Here is a 21,821-nt window from a genome sequence, read left to right as displayed (position 1 = left end):
ACAATCGCGATTCTGCAAAATTAAGAATGTGAAATTAATACAAAACAAAAAATAAGTAAACAAAGGGAACACAAGGAGTTCTGCTAGGGCTTAGGGTTTTAAAGCATTAGGAGTATTTTAAAACTTTTAAAAACTAGAGGTAAATTTTCTAAGTATTTATCTTCCTTCCTCTTCTATTTTTCTTAAATAGAGAAGTTAAGGTTTAGTTAAGAAAGATCATTTTCAATCCATAGAAGCTATGAGTCTAAACCCATTGACTTAAATAGAATTAATGAAAGTTGTTTAAACTATTTAAACCTAACATTGATGGCTTTATGTGTTTTGGTAGTTAGGAGCCATAAATACACAAAAGTCCTCTATAAATGAAGTAGATGGAGTAATGTAGCTCCATTGATGGTTGTTTAGGAGTTCAATGAAGTTAATGGGAGTTAGAGGAAGCTAATAAATTCTATCAATACCTTGGTGTATGAAGAGATTGAATTTTAGGAGTGTAGAAGTGTTGAATTAGATAATGAAAACTTTCCAAAGGAAGATATTGATGATTAATATTGTGGTTAAATGTAGAGCAAGCACATTTGGCATTAATCAAGATTCGTGAAAGCTTTAGAAATGGTAAATTGAAAGATAAACATTTGACCTCTCAAATGTTTAACGTAATTGGGGGAATTATTTTTTATACTTTTGTGTGTTAATTGACCTATTGATTTATGTGTTATAATTAAAACATCTAAAATTGCTTGATGTAAGCGTGGCATGTGAAGTATTTAAAAAATTGATATTTTAATATTTATGGAGTTCAATGACATAGTTTGTGGAATTTAATGACATGTTTGTATGGAGTCCAATGATGTGATGAAAGGAGTTCAATGATATGATGTATGAAATTCAATAATGGAGTTCAATAAATGTGTATAGTGAGAAGACGATGCTGTGAAATGAAGTGGAGTTCAATTATTGGCATATATATATATGTTATGTGATTTTTGTTTATGACTAGAGTATAATGATAAACTTATACATGCCTGTACAATGAATATTTGCCTGTTATGAGATATTATATTTTATGCACCCCATCATCATGAGGGGTGAGACCGGGAGAGTTCACTTAGAAAAAGGAGTAGTAAGTTAAAATCTATATGGTAAGGCTTCTATCAGATCTTGATGGTTTGCTTAGATTTATTTATATTTATCGTCCTACTTATTCGACAAGAGACAGGAACTTAACTAGTTTTTTCACTTGTTCAATGAGGAAGCTAATTTAAGGATAATGATACCTCACATTGTGAGATTTGAGAAAATGATGATCTATAAGTAAGTAAGTAATTTTAGCCAGGGTAGCCCCTCACGTGTAAATGGATAGGGTAGTCTCATCTCTTAGACGATCTTAGAGTATTATAGCCCAGGATTTTGTGTCAAAGGCATGAGGAGGATATAAGGAGGTGTGATCATGCATATTATCATTTTGTGATAAAAAGAGCACTTGATTATCTATATTGCGACCCTCATGATGAAAACATGTGATTAGTATTATAACACGAGATATTGTATTGTCATTTTTTATTACATGCTCATAATAAAGTAAAGTGCAAACATGTGCTTGAATATGTTATATTGATTTAGGAATGACAATAATTGCCATTTGCATTTTGGTTAATTGACATGTATTAAAGTTAAATAAACCTTCGTTATTGAGTGGTTATACTTACCCATTCTTTTCAATATTACAAGGACCAGCTTATTGGGACACAACTAAAGGAAACAGACTGAGGCTCAAGATTTTAATCCTAAAACTATAGGCCTCTTTATTTTGAGTATTATATGTGCATATTCATTAATGATATTGCTAATTAAGAGTTTATACATGTGCAATGTGCTTGCTTGCATTAAGTGTTGGGTAGTATTGAATTGTGTATTTTAGACCTAAAATGTATATGCATTCATTGTGAAATATAAAAAAGACCAACATACTAATGCAAATAAGAAGTGGGTAAAATGTAATTGATGTTTAAATATTATGATGATTATGGTATTGAAGCTCCCCCTTCTGTTTTTGTGATTAGAGGGTTGAGCGTTGCAAAATGTGTTTAAAGTGTTGTTTTTGTGATGTGATGTATTGCATAAGTTATTATCAGTCTATTGAGCATGGTTTACAGTGCAAATTAGGCTTTTGGCACTTGGGATGAAATTTGGGTACCCAAGTTCTGGGTGAAACATGAAAAAGAGTACTTTGAGAAATGAATGTCCAATTTATGATTAAGGAATAATTTGATTGTGAAATTAGTACTATTAGCTAAGGGTCTGTTTGGTTTGAGGAAAGGGAAGGGGAGGGGGAGGAGGGGGAAGGGAGGGAGGGGAGCTCCCCCCCAATTTGGAGGGGAGCCTTTGGAGGGGAGGGGAGGGAAATTTTAAAAATTTCCCCTCCCCTCCTCCTAACCAAATGAAGGGAGGGGAGGGGAGGGGCTCCCCTCCTCCTAACCAAATGAGGGGAGGGAAGAAGAGCCCCTCCCCTCCCCTCCCCCCAACTAAACGGAGCCTAAAGCTGAGAGAAAGCTCTCTATAGTACCTAGATCAACTCAATAGGATGTTAGACCAAGTAATAGGGTGTGTCAAAGTTTCACCCTTGTAATTGTCAAATGACAACATCAAAGCTATCAAAAACGTGCAATGCCTCTTGACATATGATATAAAGAGCAACATGTTGTGACGCATGTATAACAAGCCACGACACTTATTTGTTTTCTATACTGTTTCACTATTTTCAACTCTTATGCAAAGGATTGAACTCTTTTTGGATTTTTATGTTTCTGTATACTATTTACACATTGATTTATGTAACACCTTGAAATTTACAGACCGATTTTTCGCAAGTTATTAATTCAACAAATCCTTTTTTTTAGTTTCTTTTTTTTCATTGAACCCTTGTCATGGTAGAAAAATTTCTACCATGATACATCCAAGATAATATACCACAGGTCTTAAAATATCTCAAAAAGCAATTAGAACCATGAGGGACAGACATGATCCTCATAGCATGTTATTCAAATCAGATCATGAATCAAAAGGGACAGCCATAATCCTCTTAGACATATAAATGCATTTAATAAAAAGGATTAAAGTTTACATGCTCCACAAAGAAGATATGTCCTAAGTTGGCACAAGATACATTGTATAATTCAAAATAAGAGGCAACGTAAAAGATGGTGTCTCATACACCATAATTACACCTCTGGTGCTTTCTCAATCGGACTCGCTCCTGTAAAAATATTAACCATGGGGAATGAGACTTAAAAGTCCCAGTAACTAAAAATTAATATGTAATGATGCATGCGGATGTAACTAATCATGCGATTGCTAAGTGGGCACACAAAACATTTAACCGAACAATACTTTTAAACAAACCGAACAAGTATTTAATTTGCATGACTGCACCTTATATCCTCCTTTCGCCATGCTCGGAGGCCAAATCACTCGGCTAAAGGTGAGTTGGACCAAGCGACACGTCCACTCATTGGGTCCAATAAGGGCTTACCACGTGGTAATAATTAACCGAACAGAAATTCCATTAACACCATACATTAAATACCCTTACAAGTCATGGATCATTCAAATATCCAAACAGGAATATATCCGAACAATAATATCTCATCATGATAAACAAAAATAAATTTTTTAACCCACTTGGCAATAATTTCAAACAAGTATATATATACAGTATTTATTTTCATTAATTCATAATTTTTTAAATAATAAAACAACACATAATCATTCACAAACACACCCATCATAACACATTAATAATGGTTACCTTGTGTCTTGAATAACAAGTTCCCCATTCACAACTCCTTTTTCACCATTATCTTTTTCAATATAATCTACATAATTATTTCACAATACTATATATTAATTTTACATTAAAATAAATAACTCTAATTTAAAGAGTTAGAAAGTCTTAGATCTATAATCCATAGTAACACTAATTTAAGATTTATGCCTCATTTAACTTCCCAAATTCTTTTCTAAAATTCTCATACCCTAATAAACTATTTTTTTATCCTCAAATCACTTCTAGTATCACAATTTCATCCTTCTATATTCTAAAAATTCGTCCAAAAATAAATTAAAAATTTTAAAATTATCCTGAAGCCTCAAATAACCTTTCTATAACCTAAAAAATACCTATTCATATTTAAATAAATATTTAATAATCATAGGTTTATCCCTACATCTCAGATTCCACATAAATTCAACCATATAGATCTAGATTTTAACTCAAAAATTTTTAAACATGAGTTTCAACCTCAAGAAAATATTCTATAATATTTATTATATTCTAAGAGTTTTAACCTATATTTTAATCCATCATATCATCAGATTAACTATCCTATAGAAAAATTCTAATCAGAATATTTACTCTACCCTACAAAATAATCATATAACTAGAAAGCTAATATTATTTAGAAATAACTATAAAATTAATTTGTAATTAAATAAATTTTTAAATGCTAATCTAAAACAGGAAAGTTAGAACATACCTAAAGAAAAAGAAAATAATCCTCCCTTGCGAGAAGACGCCAAGCAACGTGAGAGGAAAAGAGAAAAATAATATAAAATAAATTTTGGGTCCCACAATTATATAAAAAAAACTATAGGTTTGAATTTAATTATTCAAACTCTTGGGCCAAAAGTTACAATTTTCTCTAAATTGTATCTTAGCCTCTCATGCTTCCTAATGCACACACACCCCCTCCTTTTTATACATGAAGGCACCTCTTCTCTTCCTTCATCTAACCAATGTGGCGACTTAAAACAACAACCTTCTACCTCTTTTTTTTGGTTCCTTCTACCTTCTCTTTTTTTTTTAAAAACACATAAAAAAAAATTATTTATGTATTATATCTTAACTAAATATTGTTTATGTGGTTTTAAATTAAAATTTTTAAATTTATAATTAAATACCTAATTATAATATTATTTCTAAATAACCTCAAATAATATAAATTCTTATTATTATCGTTTTTTTCCTCAAAACCTAAATTCCACAATTTATTTATTATATAAAAATCAGGATGTTACAATTTACATTCATAAAGATGTTATCACGATGGAAAACTTTAAAAACTTTGGATCCTATTTTAATAAATGTTACAACTTGAAAATTCTTATTTAGGTTTAATACTTGTGATTTTCTTGAAATTGGAGTTATTGGATAATAGTAAGGGAGACTTTACATTTGATGCAATAACAGATTTAATAAAAATAATTTCCTTATGTGAGTAGACAAGAAAGTTAATCGATTGTCTATTTACTTGATCTTGTTAACCTTTAGCCATAATTGTACAACTAATATCTTCCCAAAAGTTCTTAAAACTATCAACTAATAATTAAATTTCCATTTTAGTATCAACTGATAGCTTGACTCTCATCACATGGTAACTTAGCACTTTATAATTGGGGCCAATAACTGCAATTGCATCAATTAGAGGTTGAAAGTATGTTGAATTGACAACATTCAATGGATACAACAATGATACATCCACTTAATAGTAGCTAAGTTTGCTCTATGTATATGTTCTTTACCCACAAGTGCACTTCGTATCCTTAGTTGTGCTCTTGGGGTTATTCTTAGTACAAAATAGTTATCTCCCGATACCTTTCTTTTTCTAAGTCGAGCTTGAATTTGTGGCTGGCTTTCCTTTTGGGTTTGAGATTGAGAAGTAGAAACTCTTGTGAATTTCCATCATTGTTTTCTAATGGTGTGTTATTAAGGCCATATAGATTGACCTCTTTATAATTATCTTGCTTCTTATCTTTATTCTTCTAATCTCCTTCAATTTTCTTTTAGTCCATAGCAAACATCAACGAGCACCTTTTTACAACTGACTGCATCCCCTTTCTTTCCAACAAGGTGTTGTTTCATTCTATGAATTTCTCTACCACCAAATTCTTTTACACAATATAAGTGAACTTTACTATCTGGGAGCTTAACCTTAATACAATGCTCCCATGTAGGATCTATCTTTGATCTAACAAATTGTGTTGACGTAGTAGTTGAAGCATTTTTAAATGTCATTTTCTACAAGGCAGAATATAAATTTGTCATCAAGAACTTAAAACTCAAAACCTATTGTTATAGAAATGACAGGATAGCCAAAATCTATATAAGACCAGGGAGAAGAACATTGGAGTATAAAAGAGTAATTACATCATACTAATATAGATAACTCAAATAGGTAATTGTAAAAGACATAAGATTCTAAAATTACATTATGCAAGGAATCAATCAATAGTTAAAAAAGGATCTTTATTGTCATAAGAGGATAAAATACAAAGTAAAATAAGTAACCTAAGATAATAAAGATGGAACGAGATGTGGATGATATGGCATTTAACCCTTATAAACAAAATTGAATAAATGAGGTCTTTAGATAAGAAATAAATGGTTGTAGAACACAATTTAGATTTGGCAAATGCTAGAAGGAATTTGAAATTAAATATTCTTCATTCATGTATTTCGAGGAAATAGTATAAAAAGATCAAATCATATGTAAATTGTATTTTCCACTTTTGCATGGATATTTTTCTATCTCTTTATTGTTGTCATATGTAAGCTCAAAACATAATTTAAGAAACTTAGATTTGAAGGAACCACAATCCAGAGCCAAGCTCAATCATGTTCATGACAGTAATTAGTTCTTTGCTTAGACTCCTTCAACTTTCAAGTATGGCTTCCAAATGCTTTGCTCTTCCACCATACAAATACTCATATTTTCTTTCATAGGTTTACCACAAGATTATGCACCCTATTTGTGAAAGACATGAACAAAGTAGCCAAACACAAGGGGAAAGTAGGTGTTGACCAACCCTTCTCATGATAGAAGAATCAACATCAAAGATGTTATACAATATAACTAAATGTTTAGTTTATATATCCAAAATATTAATTCTTTGCCCATATTGTTTTTTTAAAAAAGATTCTACTATATAAAGAATTGAAATACAAAAGACTTATTGTGATGATGAAGCAGGTAAACAGAGAAGAAGATCATAACTCATAACTTAGTAGACGGCAATCGACTGGTGGCTATGGCATGTGAGTAGAGGCAAACAAAATGATCAACAAGACAAAGAAGGAGGGAAGATGAACTTCAGAGATCAATTCGTCGTTGGTTGTAGCTCAATGCATGCCGTGGTTGACATCAATCGATTGGCAAGAATGAAAGGAGGAGGATGAAGTTGAACACTTGAGTAAGGGTTTAATGTCAATCGTGTAGTTGTAGTTGCCGTAGTCACACTGTCACAGAGAATGAGAGGAGGAGGAGGAGGAAGTGAAGCGCTACTTTCAGCCTTGTGTTCGTGGTCTATTTGTTACTGCTTCGATAGATTTTAGGGCTCAAAAAGGAAAAAAAGTCATTTTTTGAGTTGTTCAATTTTTAAGAATCAAATTCAATTCCCGGTCTAAAAGCTAATCCAAAACTATTTAATCCAATCCAATTCTTCAAAATGTTTTTTTTTTCAGGTTGATTGAGCTGCTTGCTTAATTGACCGATGGTCTAATTGATCTGATCATTTGATTTGGTTCAATTTTTAAATCATTGATAAAAAACATTGTAACGTGTACACGTAAGAACCTTTCTGCTTTTTAAAGCGTCAGCCCTTCCACGCGGTGGGGATTCCTCCGAGCACCAACGCTTATTATTTTATAACCTTGGTTTCTTGACTTTTCCTTTTCTTTTAATAATAGAGATTCGCAAACACGTCTATGGTTTTGCCTCCCCAGATTAATTTTCCCACGGTAAGTGAACTTTCTCATACGATCAGAGAAGGCTTATTCCATTTTTTTTATTTTAATAAAAAAAATTAGCAAAACATGAAGCAACAAAATCCGTCTTAGGGACACATGTGTGACACGAAAATTATATTATCGCATTTATCTTTATGTTGCCTAACTTCCCTGTGAATCCGTTAGTCCGCGAAGGTATTATTAAATGTGCGTGTGTTTTTTTTTTTTTTTTCCATGGTTATTAGGAAGTTGCGAGGTGCACCCAAAACGTTCTATTATGTAATTCATTCAAGGCCAATTTCCATTTCTTTTTTTTTTTTTCCTCTTACGGAAATCTGTTTGTTGATCAGCTAGACCAATAATTCGTCTTCCGGATTTACCCTTGTCTGCGCCTTCCGTAAAATTGGTAATGTCTGAAATATAAGCAACGGTTAATCTTTTTCCTAAATCTTTATCTTTTCTAGTTGGATCTTTGTTATTGTTTTGGTCTTTTGGGGTCTGTTTGTCATGCAAGAATTTGTGGACCCTTAAGCTCTGGGTAAAGTGTTGTGGTTCAGTGCTTTGTCTTCCTGCAATCTGATTTAGGGTTAGGGTTAGATCTGCTCCCTCAGATTCCTTTTTTTGCTGGTTTTAAATATCTTCCGTTGAACTTAGGGTTTTCGTCCTCATCCTTAATCATATGGTTAACCAAGTGAGCTGCATATTTAAAAGATTTTCTGGAGTTTTTATACTGCATTTAGTTCCAGGAGAATTTCAGACATCTGGATCAATAACATGTAAGCTTAATTCTGATTATTTTAAGTCATATATGCACACATACATCTATATATCTATATATCTATATGTACAAATATTCTTGAACAAAATTGATATTGAGTTTGTGAACTAAGTAAAATTATATTTGATTCTTTTTTATTGTTTTTACGATAAATTGTTCAGTTTCTATCCAGTTGAATTCGAAATAATAATGTTCTGATGAGTTTATAACAATGTTTACTTTGTGCATATTTATTTTTGGACACATAGATGCTGGTTAATGATAACTAAAGCTCCCGAAGATCCATTCTAAAAGAGCCTTTGTTTTTATGTTTGAGGTTCTGATTGATTTCTGATTTACCCTTTCCCCTACAATCGGGCAGATCAAATGTTAATTTAACTGCTAATCTTAGTTAGTAAGCTTCCCGTTAAATGTTTTTAAATTTCAGTTTACACCTTCTCCCCTTCTTTTGTGTTTGCTGATTCCATTGCAATTGATTATAAAATGAACATTTTAGAAAAACAGCGTTTGATGTCTCAGTAAATTAAACTGAAAATTACTGCCAAGGCTGTTTTATTTGATTTGACATCTTCAAGTTATCGTCACTTTTTTCTATTTTTACTTGGTGAGCTTGGTATGACTGAAGCATCATTACCTATTTGATGATGCTTACATTTTTGGACTAAATTTGTTTGACGCATAGTTGGATATTTTTGCTTCTTCATCACTCTTGGTCCCTGAATAATTAAGATTAATCTTGTTATTTGCATAAGTGACTTGTATATTATGTTTGGACAGAATTTTGGTGTTATCACGTGTTCTGTTATCTTGATTGCCCGTACCTGCCATTCTGGTAGTGTCAGTAACATCAGTCATGATATATATTATGTTTGGTTATACTTTTGTTTAAAGTTCAAATTGCGCATTCAAATTATGCATTCCCATCATTGAGTCATTCAATTATGAATTAGTCTTGTTTATTCAAAAAAGAGTGTACATTTGTTGATTAACCAGAGTAATTCTCGCTGAAAATATGTTCTGTATGAAACAACTATAGGTGCTACTATGATGAGGAACATCTCATTTCATAGATAAAGTAAATAAGTACTTGAAGGACTGGATGCATGAGTTTTCAGTGCCATCTCCTGACATGCTTGTAAGGAGTTAAATTTCATAATTATATTTAATATCAAAAAACAACTTACTGAGGTTCCAACATATCTTTTCTTTCTTACCTGCCATTGTGGTTGATGGTTAAGAAACCATTTTGGTTGCTGATATTTCACTTTATCTGAGTTCTTTTTCTCTCTTTTTGATGTGTTGCATTGTAGATTTGATGCTTTCCAGCCATTTTTGAAGATACTGGATCTTTTCATTGCCTTCAACGGAGTTTTATTTATCTGAGCTGTAATATGCAGCAGAAATTCAAAGTATCTAAATAGTTTACATTTCTTGCTCCATAACCACTCTTCACAGTAAGTATTTTTAGAACCTAGAATAGATTATATTCTATTTGTAGATTTTGCTTGACTCTTTTTTATTCACGCAGGTAACACCACCAAGTGCAGATATATTTAGTATTGCCTTTGTAAGAGGTTACTAATGGGGACAGAACTCATGAGAACATGTATTCAAGAAGATAATGATGAGTTTCCACCAATTCCACCAGGTTTTGAGTCATATACATCGCCCTCACTGGATAAGGGGGAAGGCATTGAGAAACAGAAGGATAAAAACATGATTGGTTTTTCAGTCTCTACAAGTGTTCCTAATTGTAAATTACAGTCACTTCAGGCTAAAACTGATGTTCAAGTCAGTGATACTGCAAAGGTTACTAGGTCCCTTCGTCGAAGACAATGGATCAACCATGGACAGTATGATAACAGTTCAGAGGAAGACTCTGATTCTGAGCGGCTTGATCAAGTTAGTCTTATGTTCAGTTTTAGTATATGGGATTGGGGTCTTGTAATGTTAAAATTAATGTATGACATTTCACAAGTGAGAGACTGCACATCCGGGTGGCATCTTATATTTGATTGTCAATGCAGAATTTTTCCCCAGTACCATGTCTGCCAAAGGGAGTTATCCGTGGATGCCCAGATTGCAGTAATTGCCAAAAGGTTATTCTTTAAGATTTTTGCCTTATTTCTAATTAAGAAAAGTTTTTTGCGGCTTTATGTTTGTGTTATATAGTTCACTGACTGAGGGATTATTTTTGGCATGCCAACACAATTGTAATGCTTAGTGACGACAAAGGACCTGCTTGTGTCATCTTCACATATATTGTAATTAAAAGTAACATAAAATGCAGTTATTTTTGCATAATATCAGTGTCTGACATTTAAAATGTTGTGACAGGTCATTGCCAGATGGAGACCAGAAGATGCTTGTAGGCCCACCCTTGAGGATGCTCCTGTTTTTAACCCAACTGAAGAGGTCTTGATGAGCTTTTGTGGCATATTTGGATTCTCATCTGTTGCTATCATCAGCAATTTTACTTCTCATTTTAGTTATATTAGAGAATCAGATCTTTGACATATCTGATTTTTTTCAGGAGTTTCAAGATACCATGAAATATATAGCAAGTATTTGTTCCAGAGCAGAACCATATGGCATTTGTCGCATTGTTCCCCCTTCATCTTGGAAGCCCCCCTGTCCTCTTAAGGGGAAGACTATATGGGAGGGTTCTAAATTTGCTACTCGTGTTCAGAGGATTGATAAGCTTCAGAATCGTGGTTCAATGAGAAAAATGTCAAGGATTCATTTTAATACTAGACGGAAAAGGAAAAGATGCCCTAGAATGGGATTGGATAATGGCAGTAATAGAGGACCGAATGCAGGATTTTGTGAGATTGAAAGGCCCTTTGGATTTGAACCTGGTCCAGAATTTACTTTGGAAACATTTCAGAGATATGCAGATGAATTTAAGGCCAGATACTTCAGAAAGAATGAGAGTATATCTAATATGGGAGGTAACACAACAATGTCAAAAGGATGGGAGCCTTCTGTGGAGAACATAGAGGGTGAATATTGGCGAATGGTGGAGAGACCTACTGAAGAAATTGAGGTCACTTATAGTTTCAATATCTTGTTGTTTCATGCAATTGCTGCCTATTTTCTGTGTTCAACTGGTACCTATCCTTACCTTCCATTTTATATTCCCTATTAGGTGCTTTATGGAGCTGACCTGGAAACTGGGGTTTTTGGGAGTGGTTTTCCCAGAAAGCTTGGTGAAATTGGTTCTGATTCAGGCAAAGAATACATAAAGTGTGGCTGGAATTTAAATAACTTTGCTAGGCTTCCTGGATCTCTACTTTCATATGAAAGCAGCGATATATCTGGCGTCCTTGTGCCCTGGCTGTACATAGGAATGTGCTTTTCTTCCTTTTGTTGGGTAAGGGCAATTTCTCTCCCTCATTCATTTCCTGATTTGTTCACACAGTTCTTTCTTGTAATACGGGTAGTCTTATTCATATTTTTTTCTACCACTTGCATGATAAGGGGGATGATTATTTTCACCTTCTTCCGTTAACATGGGAGATTGTTTGTATAGCATGTGCCTGTGCATGCTATGTTTTGTGCGCCATGTGTGTGTAGCCTTTTAGTGTCTGTTCATGACCCTGTGAGGGAAGGGAGGCTGGACGTGGTGGTGATATGATTATTGAAATAGGGGATCGATATATTTGATAACTTGACTCTGATTTGTATAACATGCTACTCCAAAATGATTTTTCACATGTTCTATCTCCTTTATTCAACTTTTGTGGGTACATGTGTATGGGTGAAAGAAAGAGGCTACTAAGCTTGCATCTTTAGTTGTTGTGGCTGCTAATTCTTTTCATAATGGTTTAATTATTTGGTACAGCATGTGGAGGATCACCATTTATATTCATTGAATTACATGCATTGGGGTGCTCCAAAAATGTGGTATGGTGTCCCTGGCAAAGATGCCTGCAAATTGGAAGATGCAATGAGAAAGCGTTTACCGGACCTTTTTAAGGAACAACCTGATTTGCTTCATAAGCTGGTGAGTTATAGTTTTTTCCACACAAATGTAATTTGTTCTTGATGTTGTTGCACATGGAGTTCACTTATGTGGCTCTTGCTTCACATGCCATTCTTTTTAAGCGGTCTTGTTTGATTTGTCTTGAAGAGATAGGTAAGGGCGTGAAAATGCTCTTTTGGATTGCCACAGAGTAGCACCGAGTTGTGTTCATTCATGTTCTATCCTTTTCAGTTGCATTTCTGTCATTTCATATTTGTATTATTTTTTAGTTAACATAATAGCCATATTTATCCATCTATTTCTTGCAGGTCACTCAACTTTCTCCTTCTATCCTTAAGTCTGAAGGAGTTCCTGTCTATAGGTGTGTCCAGAACCCTGGAGAGTTTGTTCTGACATTCCCTCGAGCCTATCATTCTGGATTCAATTGTGGCTTCAACTGTGCAGAAGCTGTTAATGTAGCTCCAGTTGACTGGCTGCCCCATGGGCAGATTGCCATTGAGCTATACCGAGAACAAGGACGCAAGACTTCTATATCTCATGATAAACTGTTGCTTGGGGCTGCTAGGGAAGCAGTACGAGCACTGTGGGAGCTTAATCTGCTGAAGAAGAATACTTCAGATAATCTAGGATGGAAAAATGTCTGTGGAAAAGATGGTCTTCTGGCAAAAGCACTCAAGGTTAGTGCTATAATTAAGTACTATACCTACTTGGGAATGTTGATTTTTATTGATGAAAATTTTGTTCTAGAGAAAAGGGGGCTTGGAAAAAAGTGCGTTGTATTGAAGCTGCTGCCAACAAAAAAACTAGCAAAAAAAGATAAAGAAAGGGAAAAAATCAGACTACAATGAAGAGTTCCAGTTGGTTGATGGCCAGCTGACATCTAAACCAGGGACGGATGGACAGGAGGCAAGGACCCATAATTCATTGTCCCCCTCGCCCAACCAAAAAAATAAAAATAAAAGCAGCTCCTGTCCTAGATCCGTCACTGATCTAAACAGCATAATGGCAAAATGGACTCAAGTTCCCCAAAGTGATAACACTAATGAGAAATAGTATGAAATTTTGTTTGATGTGCCAAATATTCAAATTTTTTTTTTCCTTTGTTTTTTATCTTTTGTTTTCATATTTCAACATCATCTTTTAGGCATCTTTTTTGGAAAGTTCGCTAGGCACAAAAGTTCTACCTGTGTGGAGGTTATGGATTCACCCTTCCCATTGAAATTATGTCATCTAACTAACTTCACCTTCTGACTTTTCTATGTTGTCTTTCTTAGACACGCGTTGAGATGGAACAAGTAAGGAGGAAATTTCTCTGCAGTTCTTCACAGGCATTGAAAATGGAGAGCAGTTTTGATGCCACAAGTGAAAGGGAATGCAGTGTTTGCTATTTTGATTTACACTTATCTGCTGCTGGTTGCCATTGTTCCCCAGACCAATATTCTTGCCTGGATCATGCAAAGCAGTTCTGTTCATGTGCTTTGGATTCCAAATTCTTCCTCTTCCGTTATGATATTAATGAATTATTTATCCTTGTTGAGGCATTGGAAGGAAAGTTAAGTGCAGTATACAGATGGGCAAAATTAGATCTTGGGCTGGCACTGACTTCTTGTATGTCAAAAGACAAAAGCCACTGTAGCAACTTAATTCAGCCTTCCAAGGAAATAATGCTTCGCAAATTGAGGTTAGATTCTTCAGATCTGTCTGGTTCTTCTTGTGGCACTATGCTTAAAGAGATGGTATTGGATCCATCAGTTATTTCTATTGAAGACTCTCATTTGATAGATGTCCCAATAGAGAATCTGATGACTTCCACAAAAAGCATTGATCAGGGTTTTATAAAACCAAGAAAATCAGCAGAAGATGTGATTCCCTCAGGTCATTCAAAAGAACTGTCTACATCTAATGGCTGGACAACCTCATGTGAGCTGACTAGTCATGAGAGATATTCTGAGGAAGAATCAATTATTTGCAAAGCTACTGTGGCGAGCCCTGTTCATCAGTTGCCTGTAGGGGACACTTCATATTCCTTACCTCTTCTCCCCTTAGCTGAACATGGACCTAAGAAAACACCTTATGGGCACGATAATGTTATACTTCTTAGTGATGACGAAACTGATGAACCTAAGATGACAGAAATAGATATCAAGAAAGATATTTCTCGAAGGCTTATAGCTTCCTGTGATAAACTAAACCCATGTAATTATAGAGAAGATCCAGACAGGACTATCCCTGTCACTGATGCTGCTTTAAAGGCTGAGAATGACGTGCCTCAAGAAAGTATGAGTTCTCATTCAACTTATCATTTGCATGTGAAACAGGAACATGATATAATTCAGGGAGCAGTTTTAGATTCTACTCCAGTAGATTTTTCCTGCAAAATAGGTCATGGTAGTGCAGAATCAGTCAGACAAATTCAGGCCTCCTCAACAGGAGAGAGTAGAGATCATTGTCTGAATTCTTCTGAGAGTTGTCCTCTGAACCCACAGCATTCTGGGACTCTCAAACCTAAGAATGAGGACAGCCATGAGAAGATTGGAGTATGCAGTGCAGATAATGCTAGAGCTGTTAATGGAAACCTGTCTTGCAGTCCAAACAATTTGGGAAGATACTATCGGCAGAAAGGTCCTCGTATCGCAAAGGTTGTCCGGCGTATCAACTGCAATGTCGAGCCTCTAGAATTTGGAATTGTTTTTTCTGGAAAGTCATGGTGCAACAGTCGGACTATATTTCCAAAGGGTATCTGAATGCTTGGTTTATAATTAATTGCTTCTTCCCTAAGTTTTTGACTGTACATTTGGTTAATGCAAATTCAATTAATTGATGCAGGATTTAGAAGCCGTGTAAGATACATAAATGTCTTAGATCCAACAAGTATGTGTTATTATATTTCAGAAATTCTTGATGCTGGACGTGATGGGCCTCTGTTTATGGTACTTCAACCGTCTTATTTTTATTATTTGATTTTGGGAAAATTAATGATTTGGTTCTTGTAGTTTTGATTATGTTGTAACTCATCCCTTATAGTTTTATATAACTCAGTTTCTGAACTTTGTCTCCTACAAATCAGTTCTTATAATTTTAACCATTTAAATATCATTTCCTATTTTTTTAAAAATAAAATTGCAAAGATTAAAAATATTTTAAACTTTTAATATTTATAAAGATTAAAAGGGTTTGGTAACTTAAAATATTAGTCATCAATTTTAACGTAATTTTAGTCTTTATAATTTTTTTTTAAGATATAGGGATCAATATTTAAATGATTAAAAATATAAGAACCGAGTGCAGGAGTCAAAGTTCAGGGATTGAATTACAATTGACTGAAAATTTGAGAGATTGAATTACAACTGAGTTAAAATTATAAGAATTAAATGGCTAATTTTACCTTTGATTTTTTACTTTTAGTCACAGTAACAGAATATTTATTTTTGTCATCATCTAAACGTATACTTGATGCATATCTTCTGATGCTTTTGGAGTTTAAAATCCTCTCACAATGATCTTGCTGAGTTCTGCCATTGATTATATGAGCAAAAGTTTTGGTGAAAACTGAATAGCTGTTCAGGCACATCATGAGATTTGTGACCAGGATTAGGTTAAGTGTATTACAAACTACTGTGTAATTAGAGAATTTATTGGATGTCAACGTCAGTGCCTTACCATTAGTTTAACATGAGCAGTTAGCCTTCACTTTCTTATTCCTTTAACTAGATAGCAGAGCAATTAATGCTTTTTTCCTACGAAGTTCAGTTTTATAGAATTTATTACTCTTTAGTTTTACGTGTTTCACAGACTATTTGTGCCATTTACTTAATCGTTTGAAAAGTATATTGCAAAAGCATGGGCTCCCTGGGATTCTGATTTTAGAATTAGTTTCATAAATAAATTTTAGTTTGCTTTGAAGATTTAATTTGGATGATGAACTGGATGCCAAATTGCGATTCAGTGGGATTGCGTTAAAGAAATCACACCCTTGTTTTTCTCCCTCAGGTGTCCTTGGAACATCATCCAAGTGAGGTCTTCATTCATCTTTCTGCCGGTAGATGCTGGGAACTGGTAAGAGAGAGAGTAAATCAGGAGATCACAAAGCAACATAAGTTGGGAAGAAAAGACCTCCCTCCTTTGCAGCCACGTGGAAGCATTGATGGCTTTGAAATGTTTGGGTTTTCCTCGCCGGCAATAGTGCAGGTAATTTTTCTGTGGGAAAACTGATTTATAATCTATAAATTAATAAATTGCTCCAAGTAGACTTGGGCGAAAGGTCAATTTTAATTTCATTCCATTTCTTGCTTTCTGCTAACTTACAAGCAAAGCTATATGACAATGGTTGTGAATTCTCTTTTGGGTCAATTCTGGGATCTTATCATGTTTATAGATAATATGTTGAGAGTTCTTTGCATGATTGCAATCCTTTCCCCCTTAATGTACAAAAATATATTCAACTTAATGCCATATTTCCTTTCATTTGCCTATGGCTTTATTTTATTTATCTTTAACTTTCACGAGGAATGCTTTCTTTTTTTAGGCAAATTGAAACATTTTGACATTTGTTTTGTAATTTTTTGGTCAGTTACGTTAATGGGGATAAAAGAAATCAAATCATTTTTAGTGCTTTTGATCTTTCAAGCCAGCTTTTCCGCTGGAAGCTTCTTTGCTTTTAATCACACCCATGTTGGTCATTTTGATGCTTCATTAGACTCTGCTTCCTCTGACACGGATTTGATGCATCTCCCTCCTTTCCCCAGGCTATCGAGGCATTGGATCAAACTCGTGTCTCTGAGGAATATTGGGATTCGCGGCCCTATTCACGGCCTCTAGGGCAAATTCAGCAAACTTCACAGCCAAAGGAAAATGGTGGAAGTGTGGATAGGTCAAATTTTCAAGGGGACCACGGGAGTGAGGTCATGCCTATTGGAATCGATGCAGTATTAAGGAGCCTGTTGAAAAAAGTCAATGCCCAAGAGCTGAACTCATTGTGCAGCATTATTTGTGACAATAACAATACTGCAGCTGGCGGCAGCCTAATTGTTCGACTTCTCAATGAAGAGATCAGCAGTCGTGCCAGATGATTCATCATCTGCACATGACTGCGCTTAAAATTACTCCATGTAAATTCTTGTTTCTGCTTTCAGTCTGCACGTGGGATCACCATGCGACCTGTTCTTTCTCTTTTTTTTTTCTTTTTTTTTTTGGGACGCCCTGATGGAGGATAGAGGAGGAAAAAAGAATTTTAAAGCAGCCGACGAAAAAGACCAAGGAGATAGTGAAAAAAACAGAAAATACGTTTTAACCTTTGGATTTTATTTTATTTTTAAAGAAAGGCAGCTGGGTGGGGTGAATATCACTGTGGACACCTCTGGTATAATATCTATATACGAAGATCTGAGAGGAGTGCTGTTCTTGTAGTTTTCTATTCCCTCTGTTGTGTATTATAGTGGGCAAAACGATGTTAGGTTAGAGTTTATTGGCATTCATTCATGTCGGGAGATGTTAACTGTGCTTTTGTTGTTAGCGTAACATTAGTTTGTTCTCGAGGGAGAGATTTTATTTACAAGGTCTTACATAGCAAAAGTGAGGAGCAATAAATAGCGTAGGAAGGGGCCCATTTCTTTTTCTCAGAAGAATGTATAATGTATCATACCACGGAGTACCCAGATGTTTTCCCTGACCATAATCTTCGTCTCGTGCTCAGTGCCTGTAATTTCCCCACCCGATACTATTTTGTTTCGTAGAAGTGAACTCCGTTGTGAACTGCTCTGGGATGAAATTTTGCGTAGAAATGTACGCACAAATGGTGGCACAAGCTTTGTCCACGCAAGTCAAACTGTGGAGCAGGGCAGTAATTTTGAAATTATGAAAATCGATAGGTTTTTTGAAAGTGGTGCAGGGCAGTAACTTCCAAGAGGGATGATAATATTGGCGAGACAGGAAATTGTAGAAGAAGAAAGAAAAAGTGGTCCCAGGGTGGTGAATGATGATGGCCAGAAATGGTAAAAGAGGAAAGGGCCAAAGATGGAAAAAGCAAGGAGGGGCAGAAGCTGAAGGTGGTGGCGAGCGCTACCTTAAACTGGCAATGGCATCAACAGAGGCACATCCAAACCCAAACGAATGAGGAAGATGCCGCTGCTGTTGCCGACATTCAGTACAAATCTGCACGTGAGACCACGTGTCGCCCTCCACTTCACCGTAGATTGCGGGATTTCTGTACGGTCTTCGGCTCTCGAGCCTTTTCCATGCCCCTTCTCTCCCTCAGCAGCTTCTTCCTCTTTCTGCTTATTTTTGGTTCGCTGCCCCATCATTTATCGCCTTTTTGACTTCCATCTATCTCTCCACGCTAAAAACACTGTTTACATATATTCTTATGTTTTGCGCCTTTTTATCCATAGGGCTTTATCCCCATTTTTCCTTATTACTCATGTGAAAGAAATAGGAAAGAAATAGATTGTATATATCCGGCTGATTATGATGACGAGTGGGAGTTAAATCAGCATAATTATAAGGAATAACCTAATTAATCGCCTATGGAATATGGATGTCGTTTCTGCCTCGGATTTGTCACTCCACGTTGATTGCTTTTAATGCTTCATTCTCTTCTCTCCGTCTCATTCGACAGTTCAAATGTGGGTAATGTGGATTCAGCACGCTCACTGGATGTGTCTGTTTTTATATAAGTGTGCTATACTATATTAAACAAAGCAAAAATAAGTGCTCATTTTTTAAAAGGGAACATGTGGAAGAACGCTTCCAGAATCCTACTGCCATTACTCTCTCTCTCTCTCTCTCTCTCTCTTCCCCCCTTCACAGACCGACGTACTGCAAATCAACAAATAAGTGCATGCTTGAGTGATCCTGGATGTGCTTGTGAGCGCTCTCAAGTCTCAACTGGTTACTTTTTTTTTTTTTTTGTTAAATCCTTGAATTCCCTTCAATTTCTGTTGCCCTCGTATTTTTTAGTTTGCATATCGCCGTCGTATTCAAATTAAATTTCTTTGTTTCAGTAAAAGGGCAAAAGAGCTTGAGAGGTACAAACGTTACATAAAGCAGCTAAAAGAAAAGGCAAAACGCCTAAACGCCTAGTATCTGCCGCATGTCATCCTGAACAAATCCCACGCAATTTGTTGAGGTGTGTTTGGATTTTAATTGATAAAAATTAATTACAGAAAAAAATGATTAACAAAACGTGATGTTTGGATAATTTTTTTTAAATTGATTTTAATAATTGAAGATATTTAAATAATTTTTCAAAATTAATTATAAAGATGAGAGAAAATGAAAAATTTCTGGATGTTAAGAATTGATTCTCAAGTGAAGAAAAAAAATAACTTATTCAAAATGAGGTTTCACAAGCCAAATAATTTTTTATAAAATTGAGGGTATTTAGATAATTTTTTTGTAAAATCATGATTTTGATCCTTTAATTGATTCCAAATGGGAACCCAATTAGCCCCTAGGAATTGTGGGTAACGTGTTTCATCAATTTTTTTTTTTAAATTCCACGTGACAGGGGGCTATTCATTCTTTGCCAAAAAATTTTAGTTTGCATATTGATTCTATCAGTGTAGGCCTTCACGTATTTCTTTTACCAATGTTTACTCGTCTTGCACCAATGGATTTTGCGAACAACAGAGTGCATTAAAAAGCCACATAATGTCTTGTCTAGAACGATCTGAATCCTTTACAGACGTCAATATATTACGTTTTCTTTAGTTTTCGTCTCATCCCACAAGTCTTATGATAATCATTCTTCCGTGTCTCTTTTTCTTTCATCAAGATATGCTATTCTAGTGCGTGCGTGTGTGTGTGATTTTTGAGCTTGTCAAAGGTTCATTTTTTTTTTAAGGTACTTTTGCCAGACTAAAATGCCAGAAGTAATCCTGGTCGCGTTTCGAAAACGAAATTTCAACATCTAAAAACTTGTTTGTGAAATGGACTTATCATTTTAAAAAAAAAAAAACCCAAAAAATATTTACCAAAAGCTTGTTTCACAAAAGGACTTTTGGACTCTCAAAAATGCAAACCAAACATGCTTTTATTTAATTTAAAAGATTTGCGTTTGAGGGATGCAATTTTACAGTCCTAGACAATTGTAAGATAAATATGATAACTTGTGTGATATGCAATAGACCATCAAAACCCATTTACATAAAATACATACCCATAATTAAAGCAGGAAATTCATACTTATCCCCTAATCAATGCTATTAATAATGTGTCAGTCATGGAAATATTTGAGATGACGAGTAATTAAACATCAGAAAGAGAAAAATGAACAAACACTACTCTTGGTAATTTTTGAAAGTTGAAACAATTATTTAATAGGATATGATGACTTGAGTTAAAGATTAGTACTTTTACATGTTTAAAATGTTTAATGAAAGTTTCAATGATATATCTTTAATGTAACTAAAAAATATTTTATTAATTGTAAATAGGTTTAATTTTCAACCCAAAAACAATTGATATCAACTTCTTTCCTATATAAAATGCAATCCAAAGGCTTCTTTTCCTTATATATAGAAAAGCTTTATTTTTTCACTGGCTCAATTTAATGTGTCCACAATTAATAAAGCGCCTCATTTTTTGAGTTGTGGTAGACACGTAGCAAATAAATTTACATCAGACATTCACAATCCCGTTTTCCCCTTCATGGTCAAATGATTTCTGACCCAAAAAAATAAAAATAAAAATGAGACGGTTAATTTTCCCCCAGTACTTCACTCCTATCTGTGCTTCATTATGTGATTATTGAATATTGATGTGCGAATACTCGTGATGAAAATTACTCTCTGATATTAAGTGTAAGAGTTGAATAAAGAGTTTATTTTAGCCTTAAATGTAAGGCTTTAAATTCACTCTCCCTCATCTTCCATATTTATCAGTTTCCCCAAATTACTCCTTTCGATGAATGATGAGTACTCCTAATTTTTAATATAAATGATTTTAAAAAGTTGATTTTGGAAACCATCACAATTTTTTTATCAGTAATTAACTTAACTAATTTATTGGATTTGTACGAATTTGTTATTGAGCTCCTATACTTAGAATGAAAGGGAGTAATCAATTTTCTGTCTCCAATTTTTCTTACTGCAAATGAAAGAACCTCTCAGTCTCACGTATCAAATACTCCTCTGATCTTATTTATGGAATAGAGAGAGAAAAAAATTGATCCTATTTAATAGGGTACTTGTTAATTCCTAATGTTCCTCTCTACATTTTTACCTTTATTAAATATTTTGAATAAAAATATCAATAATGAGTTTTAAGAATATTTATTAGAG

The 21,821-nt window shown here is 34.4% G+C and overlaps 1 protein-coding gene across 5 annotated transcripts; it reads left to right on the top strand.

Moving 5' to 3' along the window:
- Positions 1 to 7,775: 7,775 nt before the first annotated feature.
- LOC129312589 (putative lysine-specific demethylase JMJ16) lies at positions 7,776 to 18,926 on the top strand. Of its 5 annotated transcripts, none has more exons than XM_054955261.1 (14): positions 8,067 to 8,186; positions 9,595 to 9,693; positions 9,869 to 10,012; positions 10,087 to 10,460; positions 10,586 to 10,657; positions 10,896 to 10,973; positions 11,092 to 11,604; positions 11,707 to 11,931; positions 12,403 to 12,564; positions 12,852 to 13,220; positions 13,818 to 15,279; positions 15,370 to 15,473; positions 16,534 to 16,731; positions 17,289 to 18,926. In XM_054955261.1, exons 4-14 carry the CDS (start codon positions 10,140 to 10,142, stop codon positions 17,610 to 17,612), a joined length of 3,828 nt encoding a protein of 1,275 aa, XP_054811236.1. In that variant the 5' UTR covers positions 8,067 to 8,186; positions 9,595 to 9,693; positions 9,869 to 10,012; positions 10,087 to 10,139; the 3' UTR covers positions 17,613 to 18,926. The 5 variants fall into 5 exon arrangements, with proteins under 5 accessions (XP_054811257.1, XP_054811248.1, XP_054811236.1 ...); XM_054955253.1 differs by lacking the exon at positions 8,067 to 8,186 and adding an exon at positions 8,222 to 8,556; XM_054955282.1 differs by lacking the exons at positions 8,067 to 8,186; positions 9,595 to 9,693 and adding an exon at positions 7,776 to 7,792.
- The last annotated feature ends 2,895 nt before the right edge of the window (positions 18,927 to 21,821 follow it).

Source organism: Prosopis cineraria, unplaced genomic scaffold (assembly GCF_029017545.1).
Source record: "Prosopis cineraria cultivar Desert tree isolate PC_DT_omini unplaced genomic scaffold, ASM2901754v1 PC1, whole genome shotgun sequence".
Taxonomy (NCBI): Eukaryota; Viridiplantae; Streptophyta; class Magnoliopsida; order Fabales; family Fabaceae; genus Prosopis; species Prosopis cineraria.
Note: the sequence above shows the minus strand (reverse complement) of the source record. Positions and strands in the feature narration are given on the sequence as shown.

Coding starts and splice junctions, on each gene's coding strand:
- LOC129312589 (XM_054955282.1), top strand. CDS start 10,140: ATGGGGACAGAACTCATGAGAACATGTATTCAAGAAGATAATGATGAG. Junction 10,974..11,091: donor TTTTTAACCCAACTGAAGAG/GTCTTGATGAGC, acceptor GATTTTTTTCAG/GAGTTTCAAGATACCATGAA. Junction 15,474..16,533: donor GTGATGGGCCTCTGTTTATG/GTACTTCAACCG, acceptor TTTCTCCCTCAG/GTGTCCTTGGAACATCATCC.